This window comes from Polypterus senegalus, chromosome 5 (genome assembly GCF_016835505.1).
Source record: "Polypterus senegalus isolate Bchr_013 chromosome 5, ASM1683550v1, whole genome shotgun sequence".
Classification (NCBI taxonomy): domain Eukaryota; kingdom Metazoa; phylum Chordata; class Cladistia; order Polypteriformes; family Polypteridae; genus Polypterus; species Polypterus senegalus.
Window position 1 is genome coordinate 31,050,921 of NC_053158.1, and position 14,622 is coordinate 31,065,542.

General features: G+C 42.0%; 1 protein-coding gene and 1 non-coding gene across 6 annotated transcripts in view; one reads left to right on the plus strand and one right to left on the minus strand.

Moving 5' to 3' along the window:
• stau2 (staufen double-stranded RNA binding protein 2) overlaps window positions 1-14,622 on the plus strand; it is a 356,944-nt gene that overhangs the window by 329,054 nt on the left and 13,268 nt on the right. For 3 of the 5 annotated variants that reach the window (XM_039754429.1, XM_039754432.1, XM_039754430.1), the window contains one exon: window positions 13,781-13,882. The exons of the other annotated variants lie outside the window; for them this stretch is intronic. In XM_039754429.1, the coding sequence (XP_039610363.1) occupies window positions 13,781-13,882 (102 nt within the window). The remainder of the gene's footprint in view (window positions 1-13,780; window positions 13,883-14,622) is intronic. 5 annotated transcript variants of the gene reach the window in all.
• Window positions 2,579-2,769, minus strand: LOC120530418. The gene has a single exon (XR_005633960.1). It is a non-coding gene; the product is annotated as a U2 spliceosomal RNA (small nuclear RNA).

Here is a 14,622-nt window from a genome sequence, read left to right on the forward strand (position 1 = left end):
TCTTTAATCTTTCCTCATAATTCATCCCCTGCAGCCTTGAAATAAGCCTAGTCGCTCTTCTCTGGACCTTTTCTAGCGCTGCTGTGTCCTTTTTGTAGCCTGGAGACCAAAACTGCACAAGTACTTTGGATGAGGCCTCACAAGTACATTATAAGACTTGGGCATAGCCTCCTTGGACTTGTACTCTACACATTAGGGCACTATATAACCCAACATTATGTTAGCTATCTTCAATGGCTTCTGAACACTGTCTATTAATGTAGAGTCCACTATGACTCCTAAATCCTTCTCATAAAGTGTGTTTTCAATTTTCAGACCTCTCAGTCCTAACATTTTACTTCCTATATGTAATATTTTACATTTATACTTACATTAAATTTCATCTGAAACAAATCTGACCAAGCCTGTATGCTGTCCAAGTCCTTCTGTAATGATTCAGCGGCTTCTACATTATCTGCCAGTTCACCTAGTTTGGAATCATCTGCAAATTTAAGCAGCTTGCTTCTTATATTCCTATCCAAACATTTATATATATTAAGAATAATGCTGACCCCTGTGGAACACCACTTTTAACATCAGTCGATTCTTTTAGGGATTGTCTGTTCCCTGTTTCTGAGCCAATTTTGCACCCATCTACAAACAACGCCCACTTCTTTTAGTTTGATGCCCAACTTCTCATATGGCACCTTATCAAATTCTTTATGAAAGTCCAGATAAATAATACCTCTCTGATCGTATCCTTTTGTTGCTTCCACGTAGAATTCCAGATTATTGGTAAAACATAACCTCACTTTTCTGAACCAACGCTGACTGTTCAGTAAAACTCCTTTTCTTGCCATGTGTTGCTCAATTCTTTCCCTTAATTATTCCTTACATTAATTTACCTGTGATGCACATTAAGCTTACCAGCCTATATTTGCTGGGATCTGTCCAGTCACCCTTTTTATACCTCTTATTATGTTAGATATTAAAAACAATGCAGAGTATTTATAAGTACTCATCAAAATAGAAATCATTCTTAAAAGAACTTAATTTCATCAGATTTATTCCATCGATCAATTGCACATAATAGCAACATAACACTTGGTCACAATGGGTCACACTTAATGTTGGAAATGTTGTTTGATTTTTCAATTTAAAAATAATATGAACAGTATAAGTGCAATCTTTAAAATACTTGCCATCTTTGAAGTTTACATTGTATGACATGTTATTTTATTTGCTAAAACTAATTCCACAGGTTGACTCAAGTGAGATATTATTATAATTTCATTCAGTTGTCTAAAGTAAAATTTAATGTAGTTTGCATACAGTAATCTGAACATGTTTATCATTTGTACGATGACTATTGCTGCAAACTGTTCTCCCTACAGAAAAAATATTTTATTACAGTAATAGCGAAGGAGAACTGTCAATAAAGTATATCCTTCCTATTGTATATACAGTATATATATGACTGACTGCACATTGCTGCAGTAATTTTCATCTTGCCTACTCAGGCCAGTACAACTTATGGGAGCATTCATATCTGAGAAAATCATGACTACCTGGAAAACATCCAAAAAAGATATCATTGTGCAAATTCCTTATGTATGAGGTTTAACAGGATATGTTTTAAACACAGACAGCCAGAACCATGAACATTATAATTGTACAATTTCTACTCTATATACAGATATAGAGTAGAAACCATTTTGGGCTGCTTGAAGCAAACATGTAAACTATGGCTAAAAAAAACCACCCTGGAGTGAAAAAATGTGAAATCAAGCAAAAACGTAAAAAAAATGCCAAAATTGTACAATAATGGTCAATACGAAAATAAGAAAGCAGATGTGCTAGAGGTGCATTTTAAATGTAAGTTGAAAAATCTCAAGTTATTGTAATCACTAATATGCTTATTTGTAAATGATTTTAAATACAACAGCAAAGCAGTGGTTTGCACTGCTGCTTTTCCAATCTAGAGTTCTAGTTTTGAAGTTTGTACCTGGTTGCTGTTGTTCCTCCATGTGCCGCCAAATTAGCTCCGACTTTTTGAGGCATGGACTGTACAAGACCTCTGAAGGTGTCCAGGGGTATCTGGCACCAAGATATTAGCAGCAGATCCTCTAACACCTATACGTTATAATGTAGAACCTGTTTCAACAGATGGTGGATTGTATTGAGATATGGGAAATATGGAGGCCAGGGCAACACCTTAAACTTTTCATCATGGTCCTCAAACCGTTCCCAAACTGTTTATGCAAAAAAATCCAACTTCCACTGGGTAATTCTGTTACCATGAAGAGGTGTACCTGGTCAACAATAATGTTTAGCTAAGTGGTACGTGGCAAATTAATGTCCACATAAATGCCCATACCCAGGTTTCCCAGCAGAATATTGTCCAAAGCATCACACTCCTTCTACCAACAACAACAGATTGTCTTCTTTCTGTAGTGCATCCTGGTCCTATCTCTTCCCCAGGTAAATGTTGCACATGTGTCCTTCCAGGCACATTATGCAAAATGGGAATTAGATAGATAGATAGATACATACATACATACATAGATACTTTATGAATCACAAGGGGAAATTCACATGGAGAAAGTGCACTGCTCCTGGAAGTACTGCAATACCAGGTTGATGCGTGGAGTGGACGGAGCAAGCCCCTATTCCATCTCCCTGTTCCAAAAATCAATTTAACATATGGTCCCCAGATAGGGGACATATCAGATATTAAATTTATAAGAACAGATACTACACTTGACCTTAGCCAAAAGGTCGAGAAGCGATGATTATCAATTATCGGACCAGGTGAACTTCTTCCATTGATGCAAGATCCAGTTGCACTGCTTGTATGCCCATTGTATGCACTTTCAATGGTGGTCAGAGGTTAGTGTTTAATGTACTGGTGTATCCTCACACCTTAATCCTGTAACCATCTCTAAAATTATCTGCAAATTGTGTCCTAGTAGCTGTTCTGTTTGTTTGTACCAGACAACATAGCTTTCGTTGTCCTCTTGCATCATTGAGTCTTTTCTACCCAATATAGTGTTAGCAGTTCATGGTTCTTCCCTCCCCAGATCACTGTCAGTAGCTACTTACCATGACTGACTATGAGCAGCCCCCAAGGCTTTCTGTTTTGGAAATGCTCTGACTCGGTCATCCAGCAATAACAATTTGGCCCTTACGAAAGTCACTTGGGTTTTTATACCTGCCATAATCCTAAGCATTCAACTCGACTACAAGTAACTAACTTCAGCTTACAGTCTAATATATCTCTGCCCTTAACATGCGCCATTGTTATTGCTTCATATGGGAATGGTTATAATATTTTGGCTAAAAAATAGATCATGCAAATGGAAATTCTGCAAAGGTGTTAAAGAAAGAAAAATATGAAACGCATCAATAATTATACCTCTTTTTCATCACTTGAGAACACAAATAATGTCACAAAGTCATGGTCAGAAATTATAGCTCTACATAGAAAGCATTTGTATCTCTTCATAACATCCTGCTGATTCCTAGATTCAGATCTGGTATAGAGGTCCCATTTATCAAGTGCTAACAGAGAACCAAGATGTGTAACAACTGAACTTAGCAAGATACCACCAAACAGATGGACATTTATTTATTGAGACTTTTAGATATTAAATTATAATAAATGATAACAAATCTAATGGACTGTGAAATTTTGACAAAACCATTCAGACTCCTAGGCTTTGAACTGTGGCTTTTTTAGCTTGTTTATGCCTCAATTCAGTCCTGCACCCTACCCAAATGAGAACATCTAAAATTTTGCTCCAACTGTAAATGCTGAAGCCAGGCTAAATGGTCTGTCACGGCCCCCCAATCATCTCCTGTCCGTAATTGGCTAACTACTGTATCTCTTTCACCCCTTCACCACCTAATAGCTAATGCGTGGTGAGCATACTGGCACAAAATAGCTGCCGTCGAATCATTCAGGTGGATACTACAGATCTGTGGTGGTAGAAGTGGCTTCTCACTTTTTATGTAAAGCGCTGTCAGTAGTGAGAAATGTGTCTATATAAATGTCATTTCTTGTTCTTTTTTCTTACATGCAGAAGAGTACTGAGAATGTCGGAAACTACGGCATTCACAATTCTAAAAAATAAAAGCAGTGATTTTAGTTCCTCACTTTTATTAAAAAAAAAATGGAAACATTTAAAAAAAGAAGCAGGTAATTAAAAAGGTAAATAGAGTAATTAAATCCTTTTGAAAAAGATCATCCATCAAAAATAACCTGATGATTGGAACCTTTAAATCTGACCAATGTGAACGGATATGTTGATGAGTGTGCCCATTAATGGACTGAGGTTGTGTCCAGTACTGACTCCTGCTTTGGGGCCAATGCTTCCGTGATAGGCTGTACTGCCGTGCAACTCTAAAATTGAATTTAGCAGATTAATTATACAGATAATGGATCAGACAGTTGTATACATTTCCCTAGTTATTCTCTCTGTTTTCAGAGGCTGTCACTCCTGAAATTAATAGCAAACAATTGAAAATGTAGCTTTTTATAAAAGCAAAGTATTTTGGTAAAGGTGTTCATTGGAACAGTAAAAAGTAACAAAAGACCTTACTCTTTCAACCACTGTGTTATCCATTCGTCATTTTATGGTATAGATGACCCATCGGTTTCAACACAATGTCAAGTCTAATAGATTCAGGGCTTCACTTATCATTCCAAAAACAGTTTCTGGTGTAAAGTGGCTGAAGAGCTTGGAGGAATGTGAAACTTGCAAGGAGTATGTTTTTTTGCTATGACGGACATTAGGATCTCTTAACTGAGGGGTTTCAGCAGCTGTGAAGATTTATTTCTTGATATAACCTGCCTATGTTTATTGTTTGCTAACAAAAGGAAGTGGGTTAACTTTGTCATTTTGTTTGCCTAGATTAAATTTCTAACAATTTCACCTTCTGCCTGAACTTTGAATGGTGCCTTCAGCATGCAAGAATGAATAGATTGAGCATATTCTGATCACAGGAAAAGCTGCAGGCATCTCATATGCAAATAAAAATGTTCTTCATTTTTTTAATTAGAGCTTCAGCATGTACAATAAGGAATCTGCAGGAAAAATGCACCCACTTCAAGCAATGTGTACCATTATTGATGATGTTCTTATCCATATTTATCTTGAAAAGATGTTCAAAAATGTTTATTACTATTGAGTCAGAAAAGACAGTAGTTATCATTAGTCAGAAGCTTACTTTCATTTGGACATGACTTCCAAAATCAGTTCTAGTGTACACTTATTGCTGCTGCTTTTGTTTCAGTTAGTTTTTAAATCAATGGCACAATCTGGACTTTAACTGGATTTTAAATTTAACAAGATATGCCCTTTTTCAATGTTCCCTGATCACTGTTTCCATCTAAAAATGAAAAACATTTTTTTTTGTTATCAATAGAATTTAGCAAAAGTGTGTTTTATAAAGGAAAGGGTTTGTTTTTTTATAATTTTACTTAAACATGCTGGTTACTTATTTCAGTATAATAAATTTTCAAACCAGAACAACATGTTGGCACAGTGGTGGGTGCTACAGCTCTGAACCCTGGAACATTCATTGCCTGTGTGGAGTTTACATGTTTTTCCCATGGTTGTGCTGTTTTTGTCTTTGTGTACTCTGGTTGTCCTCTCACATCCCAAAAACGTGCAGACTCTTAATTGGCCCCATATAAATAAGTGTAAGTCTCTGCATGAATGTTCCCTGCAGTGAACTAGTGCCACATCCAGGGCCAAAACAGGATCATTATCAATAACCTGAATTGAATTAAGCGGGTTTGATAATGGTTGCTACGGTGCGCAGGCGCCCTGCCCAGGGTTTGTTTCTTGCCTTGAGCCCTGTGTTGGCTGGGATTGGCTCCAGCAGACCCCCGTGACCCTGTAGTTAGGATATAGCGGGTTAGATAATGGATGGATGGATGTATAATAATGGATGGATGAGTATATCTTGAAACCTGTAGCTTAAAGATGAGACACGGATGTATCACCAGATTCCATTGCCTATGTAATATGCTCTTAATTTTACCCCCATTAGTTTCCACATAAACTCCTAATTTGCCTTTGATCATCCCTTAAAGCAGCATACCATACGTTTGAAGTGCCAATGAATAATACTGTTACTTCACTGGCAGAACAAAATTCTACTGCTAAAAGATATTACCAAAGCAGAATCATATGCCACTTATGTATTATTAAAAATCTGCATTATTTTGTAACACCATAATTAGAAAGTAATCTGTGCCATCAAAAGCTGTCACGAATTTGATATACTGTATTGCTATATTCAAAATTTCATTAATCACTCACTACATCTTATTTTATATATTCAGAATATATATTCACACGCGCTATTAAAAGATCATTAGATGCAAGATACAGAACACAGATATTAGATACTGATACAACATTGCATAATACATGCCAAATTATCCATCCATCCATCCTCTTCCGCTTATCCGAGGTCGGGTCGGGGGGCAGCAGCTTAAGCAGAGAGGCCCAGACTTCCCTCTCCCCGGCCACTTCTTCCAGTTCTTCCGGGAGAATCCCAAGGTGTTCCCAGGCCAGCCAGGAGTCATAGTCCCTGCAGCGTGTCCTGGGTCTTCCCCGGTGCCTCCTCCCGGTTGGACGTGCCCGAACACCTCACCAGGGAGGCGTCCAGGAGGCATCCTGATCAGATGCCCGAGCCACCTCATCTGACTCCTCTCGATGCGGAGGAGCAGCGGCTCTACTCTGAGCCCCTCCCAGATGACTGAGCTTCTCACCCTATCTTTAAGGGAAAGCCCAGACACCCTGCGGAGGAAACTCATTTCAGCCTCTTGTATTCGCGATCTCGTTCTTTCAGTCACTACCCATAGCTCATGACCATAGGTGAGGGTAGGAACGTAGATCGAGCCTTACGGCTCAGCTCCTTTTTCACCACGACAGACCGATGTAGAGCCCGCATCACTGCGGATGCCGCACCATTCCACCTATCGATCTCACGCTCCATTCTTCCCTCACTCGTGAACAAGACCCGAGATACTTAAACTCCTCCACTTGGGGCAGGATCTCTCCCCCAACCCTGAGAGGGCACTCCACCCTTTTCCGGCTGAGGACCATGCTCTCGGATTTGGAGGTGCTGATTCTCATCCCAGCCACTTCACACTCAGCTGCGTACCGATCCAGAAGAGCTGAAGATCACGGCCTGATGAAGCAAACAGGACAACATCATCTGCAAAAAGCAGTGACCCAATCCTGAGTCCACCAAACTGGACCCCTTCAACACCCTGGCTGTGCCTAGAAATTCTGTCCATAAAAGTTATGAACAGAATTGGTGACAAAGGGCAGCCCTGGCGGAGTCCAACTCTCACTGGAAAGCGGGCTCGAATTACTGCCGGCAATGTGGACCAAACTCTGACACTGGTTGTACAGAGACCGAACAGCTCTTATCAGGGGGTCCGGTACCCCATACTCCTGGAGCACCCCCCACAGGATTCCCCGAGGGACACGGTCGAACGCCTTTTCCAAGTCCACAAAACACATGTAGACTGGTTGGGCAAACTCCCATGCACCCTCCAGGATTCTGCTAAGGGTGTAGAGCTGGTCCACTGTTCCAACCAGGACGAAAACCACACTGTTCCTCCTGAATCCGAGGTTCGACTATCTGACGGACCCTCCTCTCCAGAACCCCCGAATAGACTTTTCCAGGGAGGCTGAGTGTGATCCCTCTGTAGTTGGAACACACCCTCCGGTCTGCTATTCCAGAGGCACTGTCCCCGATGTCCATGCGATGTTGCAGGTACGTGTCAACCAAGACAGTCCTACAACATCCAGAGCCTTAAGGAACTCGGTATCTCATCCACCCCGGGGCCCTGCCACCAAGGAGTTTTTTGACCACCTCGGTGACTTCAGTCCCAGAGATGGGAGAACCCACCTCAGAGTCCCCAGGCTCTGCTTCCTCATTGGAAGGCATGTTAGTGGGATTGAGTAGGTCTTGAAGTACTCCCCCACCGACCCAGCGCCCCAGTCGAGGTTAGCGGCACACCATCCCCACCATATACAGTGTTGACACTGCACTGCTTCCCCCTCTTGAGACGCCGGACGGTGGACCAGAATCTCCTCGAAGCCGTCCAAAGTCGTTCTCCATGGCCTCTCCAAACTCCTCCCATGCCCGAGTTTTTGCCTCAGCAACAACCGAAGCCGCATTCCGCTTGGCCTGCTGGTACCTATCAGCTGCCTCCAGAGACCCACAGGACAAAAAAGTCCTATAGGACTCCTTCTTCAGCTTGACGGCATCCCTCCACGCGGTGTCCACCAACAGGTTTGGGGATTGTCGCCACGACAGGCACCGACCACCTTGTGGCCACAGCTCCGGTCAGCTGCCTGAACAATAGAGGCATGGAACATGGCCCATTCGGACTCAATGTCCCCACCTCCCTCGGGGCGTGGTTGAAGTTCTGCGGAGGTGGGAGTTGAAGCTACTTCTGACAGGGGACTCTGCCAGCCGTTCCCAGCAGACCCTCACAACACGTTTGGGCCTACCAGGTCTGACCGGCATCTTCCCCCACCATCGAAGCCAACTCACCACCAGGTGGTGATCAGTTGACAGCTCCGCCCCTCTCTTCACCCGAAAGTGTCCAAGACATATGGCGCAAGTCCGGCGACACGACCACAAAGTCGATCATCGACCTGAGGCCTAGGGTGTCCTGGTGCCAAGTGCACATATGAATACCCTTATGCTTGAACATGGTGTTCGTTATGGACAATCCATGACCAGCACAGAAGTCCAATAACAAAACACCGCTCGGGTTCAGATCGGGGCCATTCCTCCCAATCACGCCCTTCCAGGTCTCACTGTCATTGCCCACATGAGCATTGAAGTCTCCCAGCAAAACGAGGGAATCCCAGAAGGTATGCCCTCTAGCACCCCTCCAGAGACTCCAAAAGGGTGGACACTCCAAACTGCTGTTCGGCATACGCACAAACAACAGTCAGGACCCTTCCCCCCACCCGAAGGCGGAGGGAGGCCACCCTCTCGTCCACCGGGGTAAACCCCAATGCACAGGCTCCAAGTCGGGGGGCAATAAGTATGCCCACACCTGCTTGCCGCCTCTCACCGGGAGCAACTCCAGAGTGGTAGAGAGTCCAGCCCCTCTCAAGGAGATTGGTTCCAGAGTCCAAGCTGTGCGTCGAGGTGAGCCTGATTATATCTAGCCAGAACCTTTCGACCTCGCGCACTAGCACAGGCTCCTTCCCCTTCAGAGAGGTGACATTCCACGTCCCAAGAGCCAGTTTCTGTAGCCGAGGATCAGACCGCCAAGGTCCCGCCGGCCACCACCCAACTCACACTGTACCCGACCTCCTTGGCCCCTCCCATAGGTGGTGAGCCCATGGGAAGGAGGACCCACGTTACCTCTTCTGGCTGTGTCCGGCCGAAATGCCAAATCAATAGGAAACAAATCATGAATACTCAGCAACTGAATATACCAAGGTGTAGACAGTAATTAAATAGCATTAGTACTCTCGATACCAGAATTGAAATTAGGAAAAAAGCCAGGTAAAGCTAACTACATACGAAAGAGAAATTGTATGGACATATAATTTGAAAATGACTGCTAAGGAAGTTTTAAGTACAAACGTGTAGGTTGTTTCAGATACTTTCAACCCATTCTGCAAATCATTACTAATCACATACTTGTCGGTTTTACAATACTGATATTAGGGGGAACAGTAGAAACAAATCTCAAAAGACATCTAGACTACACGTTTAAAATAGTGAATATCTCAAAGAGCTTCATGCCAAGTTTCCATTACAGCAAAAGCTGAGAAATCTTACACATTATTAAATGCAAGTAAAATTATGTGAACATACAAAACAATAATAAGTACTCTTACAAGGTTCTGGAAATAGATCAGACTAAACTTGTTTAATGCTTTAAGTATTTTTTCAGTAGTTTTCTCAAATATTCAAATATTAGATATCCTTGTGTACAATAATAGACTACTGAGTGTAGGTAACACCACTTTGATCGCTTTACTTTGTTTTGTAAGGTGTTCTTTCTTGTGATGCAGGAGATTGACTGTGCCTGCTCCCACTGCTCAATGGCGATTGTCCTATGCACTTACACCTCTTTCCAATTAAATACATTCGACATTCCTTCAAAATGCCTTAGCTACTGTATCCTCTGGGACTTTTTAAAGCATCAGCTCAATGAATTTCGTAATGTACTCTATTCTCCAGTTGCCACTTTCCCTTGTTGGTCCATAGATTCTATGCAGAGCTTTCATTCATAAGATCTTACTTCATTGACATTTGCTGTTGTAAGAGACCATACTTTTGACCTCTATGTGACAATCAGCAACATTAATCTTTTTTATGTTTTAAACTTTGTAATTCTCATAATGAGTTGATTCTTATACATCTACAAATTTCTGGTGCATTGCCATTTTCTATATTTTCCTTATACACTTACCATCCAAATTTCAGGGCCTCTTTGGTTTGCTGAGGTAGACATCTTCTAACCCTAAGGCCAATTTATATCACTTCTTTTTCCATGTTCTCATATCTTCTTCATGGGTGGTCACATTCCTCACAACTATTACTGTTATCATCTGCATATGCATAAATCTGGCTGGTTTTCATAAATACCATACCTCTTTGATCAGCTTTATTTATAATGCTGTATGTAATTTTAGAAAGCCCATTCCCTTGCTTCACTCCAGCATTGGATTCACTTGTCGTGTTCCCCACATTGACCTTTGCTTTTGCACCTCTCATAGAGTTTTTGATTCATTTTCTCAGTTTTGGAGGGATTTCTTGCCTTCTCAGCACACTGTACAGTTCATGCCAGCTCACACTGTTGATGGCCTGTTTGATGTTAATAAATTGTAGTTGACAAATGACAAGTGTCTAATGACAAATATCTGTTAGGACAAAACTGATACACACCCAAAATATCTTCAGCATATGTTTTCATTCTTTTAGTCATCATTATAGATAGGATGTTATAGACAATACTTAATAATATAATATCCCTATAATATTCACATTCTATCTTTCCAGCTTCCTGGTGTGATTTCACTTTCCATACTGTTGATATAAGCTGATGTAATTCATGTGTGATTTTGTAAAACTTTATAAATTGTGCCACCAGCTATCCTCTCCAGGTGCTTAATTGTTCTTCATTTTTCATACAACAATCTCAACTTACTGGAATGAAGGCACCTTTACACAATTTCCTAGCTTCCCTCTTCAGATTTCTTACATTTCATTGTTTCTGTAGTTTTTATCGATCTGAAGCCCAGTTGATTAGGTATCTAAAATTCCAGCCAATTTCTTTACTGTCTGTTACTCTTCTGCAAATCATTCTCAATCCTAGTCAAGAAACCTCCCTTTATTCTGTTTGCTTCTGCTGAGACGTTTCTGGTCATGCTTTGCTGTATGAATTCTTCTATCTTTGTAAGTTTACTCTGATACCATTCTTTTTTCTTCTTCCTACATATTTTGTGTGCACTCCTTCTTAAGTGCTGGTATCTTTCAAAATTACTCCAAGTTTCTTTCTGTAACATTCTCTGCCTGGCCAAATTCTTCTCTAGTATGGTCTGTCTACATTCCTCTTCAAACCAGTCCTCATTCCTCTCATTCCTTCTCTCTCTCCTATAACATACTCTGCTACCTCCCTCACTGCCTTTTATATTCTCCTCCATTTCTCCATTAAATCTGTATCTCTTTTCTCATTTTCATCTTCTCCCACATTAGTTTCTAGTCTTGTACAGTACATATTCCATTTTTTCAGTTTATACTTATTCTACTTTTTCTTCCCACGTTTTTTTTCTATGCACTGTGGCCAGCATCTTCTTCACTGCCTCATTTTCCAGGTAAAGTGTCTCAAAAGAGTATTTGCTACCCTACCTGGTTTCTTCTGTTCGCTTATTCATAACACTTAATTGTTTCTGACCTCCAAACAAATTTAGTATAATACAAAAAGACAACTTGAGTAAACACAGTACACAGTTTTTAAATGATAATTTGATTTATTGAATGAAAGCAGTTCACCAACCCCGGTATCACCCTTGTGAAAAAGTAACTGCCTCCTTAGTCACTCTGTCAACTAATGTGCCTAATATAAATGTTGCAGAGACGTGTCAACCAAGACAGTCCTACAACATCCAGAGCCTTAAGGAACTCCGGGCGTATCTTATCCACCCCCGGGGCTCTGCCACCAAGGAGTTTTTTGACCACCTCGGTGACTTCAGTCCCAGAGATGGGAGAGCCCACCTCAGAGTCCCCAGGCTCTGCTTCCTCATTGGAAGGCATGTTAGTGGGATTGAGGAGGTCTTCGAAGTACTCCCCCCACCGACCCACAACGTCCCGAGTCAAGGTTAGCAGCGCACCATCCCCACCATATACGGTGTTGACACTGCACTGCTTCCCCCTCTTGAGACGCCGGATGGTGGACCAAAATCTCCTCGAAGCCGTCCAAAAGTCGTTCTCCATGGCCTCTCCAAACTCCTCCCACGCCCGAGTTTTTGCCTCAGCAACAACCGGCCGCATTCGCTTGGCCTGCCGGTACCTATGAGCTGCCTCCAGAGACCCACAGGACAAAAGGTCCTATAGGACTCCTTCTTCAGCTTGACGGCATCCCTCACCGCCGGTGTCCACCAACGGGTTTGGGGATTGCCGCCACGACAGGCACCGACCACCTTGTGGCCACAGCTCCGGTCAGCTGCCTGAACAATAGAGGCACAGAACATGGCCCATTCGGACTCAATGTCCCCCACCTCCCTTGGGACGTGGTTGAAGTTCTGCTGGAGGTGGGAGTTGAAGCTACTTCTGACAGGGGACTCTGCCAGCCGTTCCCATCAGACCCTCACAACACGTTTGGGCCTACCAGGACTGACCGGCATCTTCCCCTACCATCGAAGCCAACTCACCACCAGGTGGTGATCAGTTGACAGCTCCGCCCCTCTCTTCACCAGAGTGTCCAAGACATATGGCCACAAGTCCAACGACACGACCACAAAGTCGATCATCGACCTGAGGCCTGAGTAAACACAATACCCAGTTTTTAAATGATAATTTGATTTATTGAATGAAAGCAGTTCACCAACCCCGGTATCACCATTGTGAAAAAGTAACTGCCTCCTTAGTCACTCTGTCAACTAATGTGCCTAATGTAAATGACAACGGGTTAAATTACAGTAGACACACTGAAGCTTAATTGCTGCCAGCCCTATTGAATCTAAACATCACTTCAATAAAACCTTTCTAGCTGTGTGAAGTTGGCTATAAGGTCTCATCAAGCAGCACACTGTGCACGGCACTGTAGTAGTCATAATTACTGTTTGGCCCTCTTCTGCTCCTCACGTTGATGTCTGAGGTGGAGTGGCAAGCATTCACCAAAACATGATCAGCTTGATTTAGTATTTTATTTACAGGAGATATCCATGTTCTGAAATGGCCAAAGAAAACCCATGCTAACTTTGGTTCTCCTTGGACCACTATTCCTGTTTATCATTTGGCCCTCTTCCTCACCAGCTGATTTCTTCAAGACTAAGTTCAAGTTTCAGTGCCCTACTTGCCACTTCTGTCCTTTCACAAGGTCTTGCCAGCATTGTCTAAGCATTCTATGTCACTACTTTGAAATGGTTAGTGTGTACTACTTGCCAAGGTTCTATTATACATCCACAGCGCTTTTATCAGTTCATGGTAATTTTTAGAGGGTGGAGTTGTTAGCCCAACACACAACGCTCACTACATTTGATTTTCTTCAATTTTCTGTCTGGGTTTACTCTCTTAGCCAAAGCGTTCCTGTTGTATTGTGTCAGAATCTCACATTCTACCCTTCTTCTTCTGCTACTTCTGAAGAAGTACCCAGCACCACAGCAAGATATATAGTACAGTAAGTACAAATTTCCATATGTTGTTTGCTACTTATATTTTAAAAAGTGCTGCATCCTTTTAATGTACTTATCCCCATGAATATATGGAGTAGCATAGCATAACAGCCTTAAACTAATTTAATCCAATACATGGATCATGAAAGAGGCAGGTTGGGTGGCGCAGAGTCGGTCCTAGAAGCAGAAACCAGCTCTGGGTGGCTAGTCTGTTACAGAGCTTGCTCAAGCTCAAACCCGTATAGAGCTAATTTGGAATCATTTATTAACCCAACATGGCTGTTTGTGGGATGAGGAAAGAAAATTAGGCTACACAGAGAAACATCCACACAAACTTATGGGAGAATGCGCAAACATCCAGTGGGGATATGTGGCAGCAATGCTAACCACTGCTCTGTTATGTCACGCTGTATTTTTTAGCTGCTATCTGAAATATACAAAGAAACACTCCGATGTTTGTCAGATTTTGTATGTTCAGTCCAGTCCCTGCTTTGGATTGAGCTGGGAAAATGCAATGGCAAAGCAACTTCTGTAAAGTTTTATTTTTCAGTTAACTTACTTTTTCTTAAAGATTGCTTGGAGTGCTATACAGCCCATCACGAGCCATTATAATTCAACCATTAATGTGCAAATAATAGTCACAGAAACAGTACAACGAAAATACATAGATTATACAACAGAGAGAAGGAAAGCAACACAATTGACTGATAAATATTTTGGAGAAGACAACCCAATGGAAATCTGT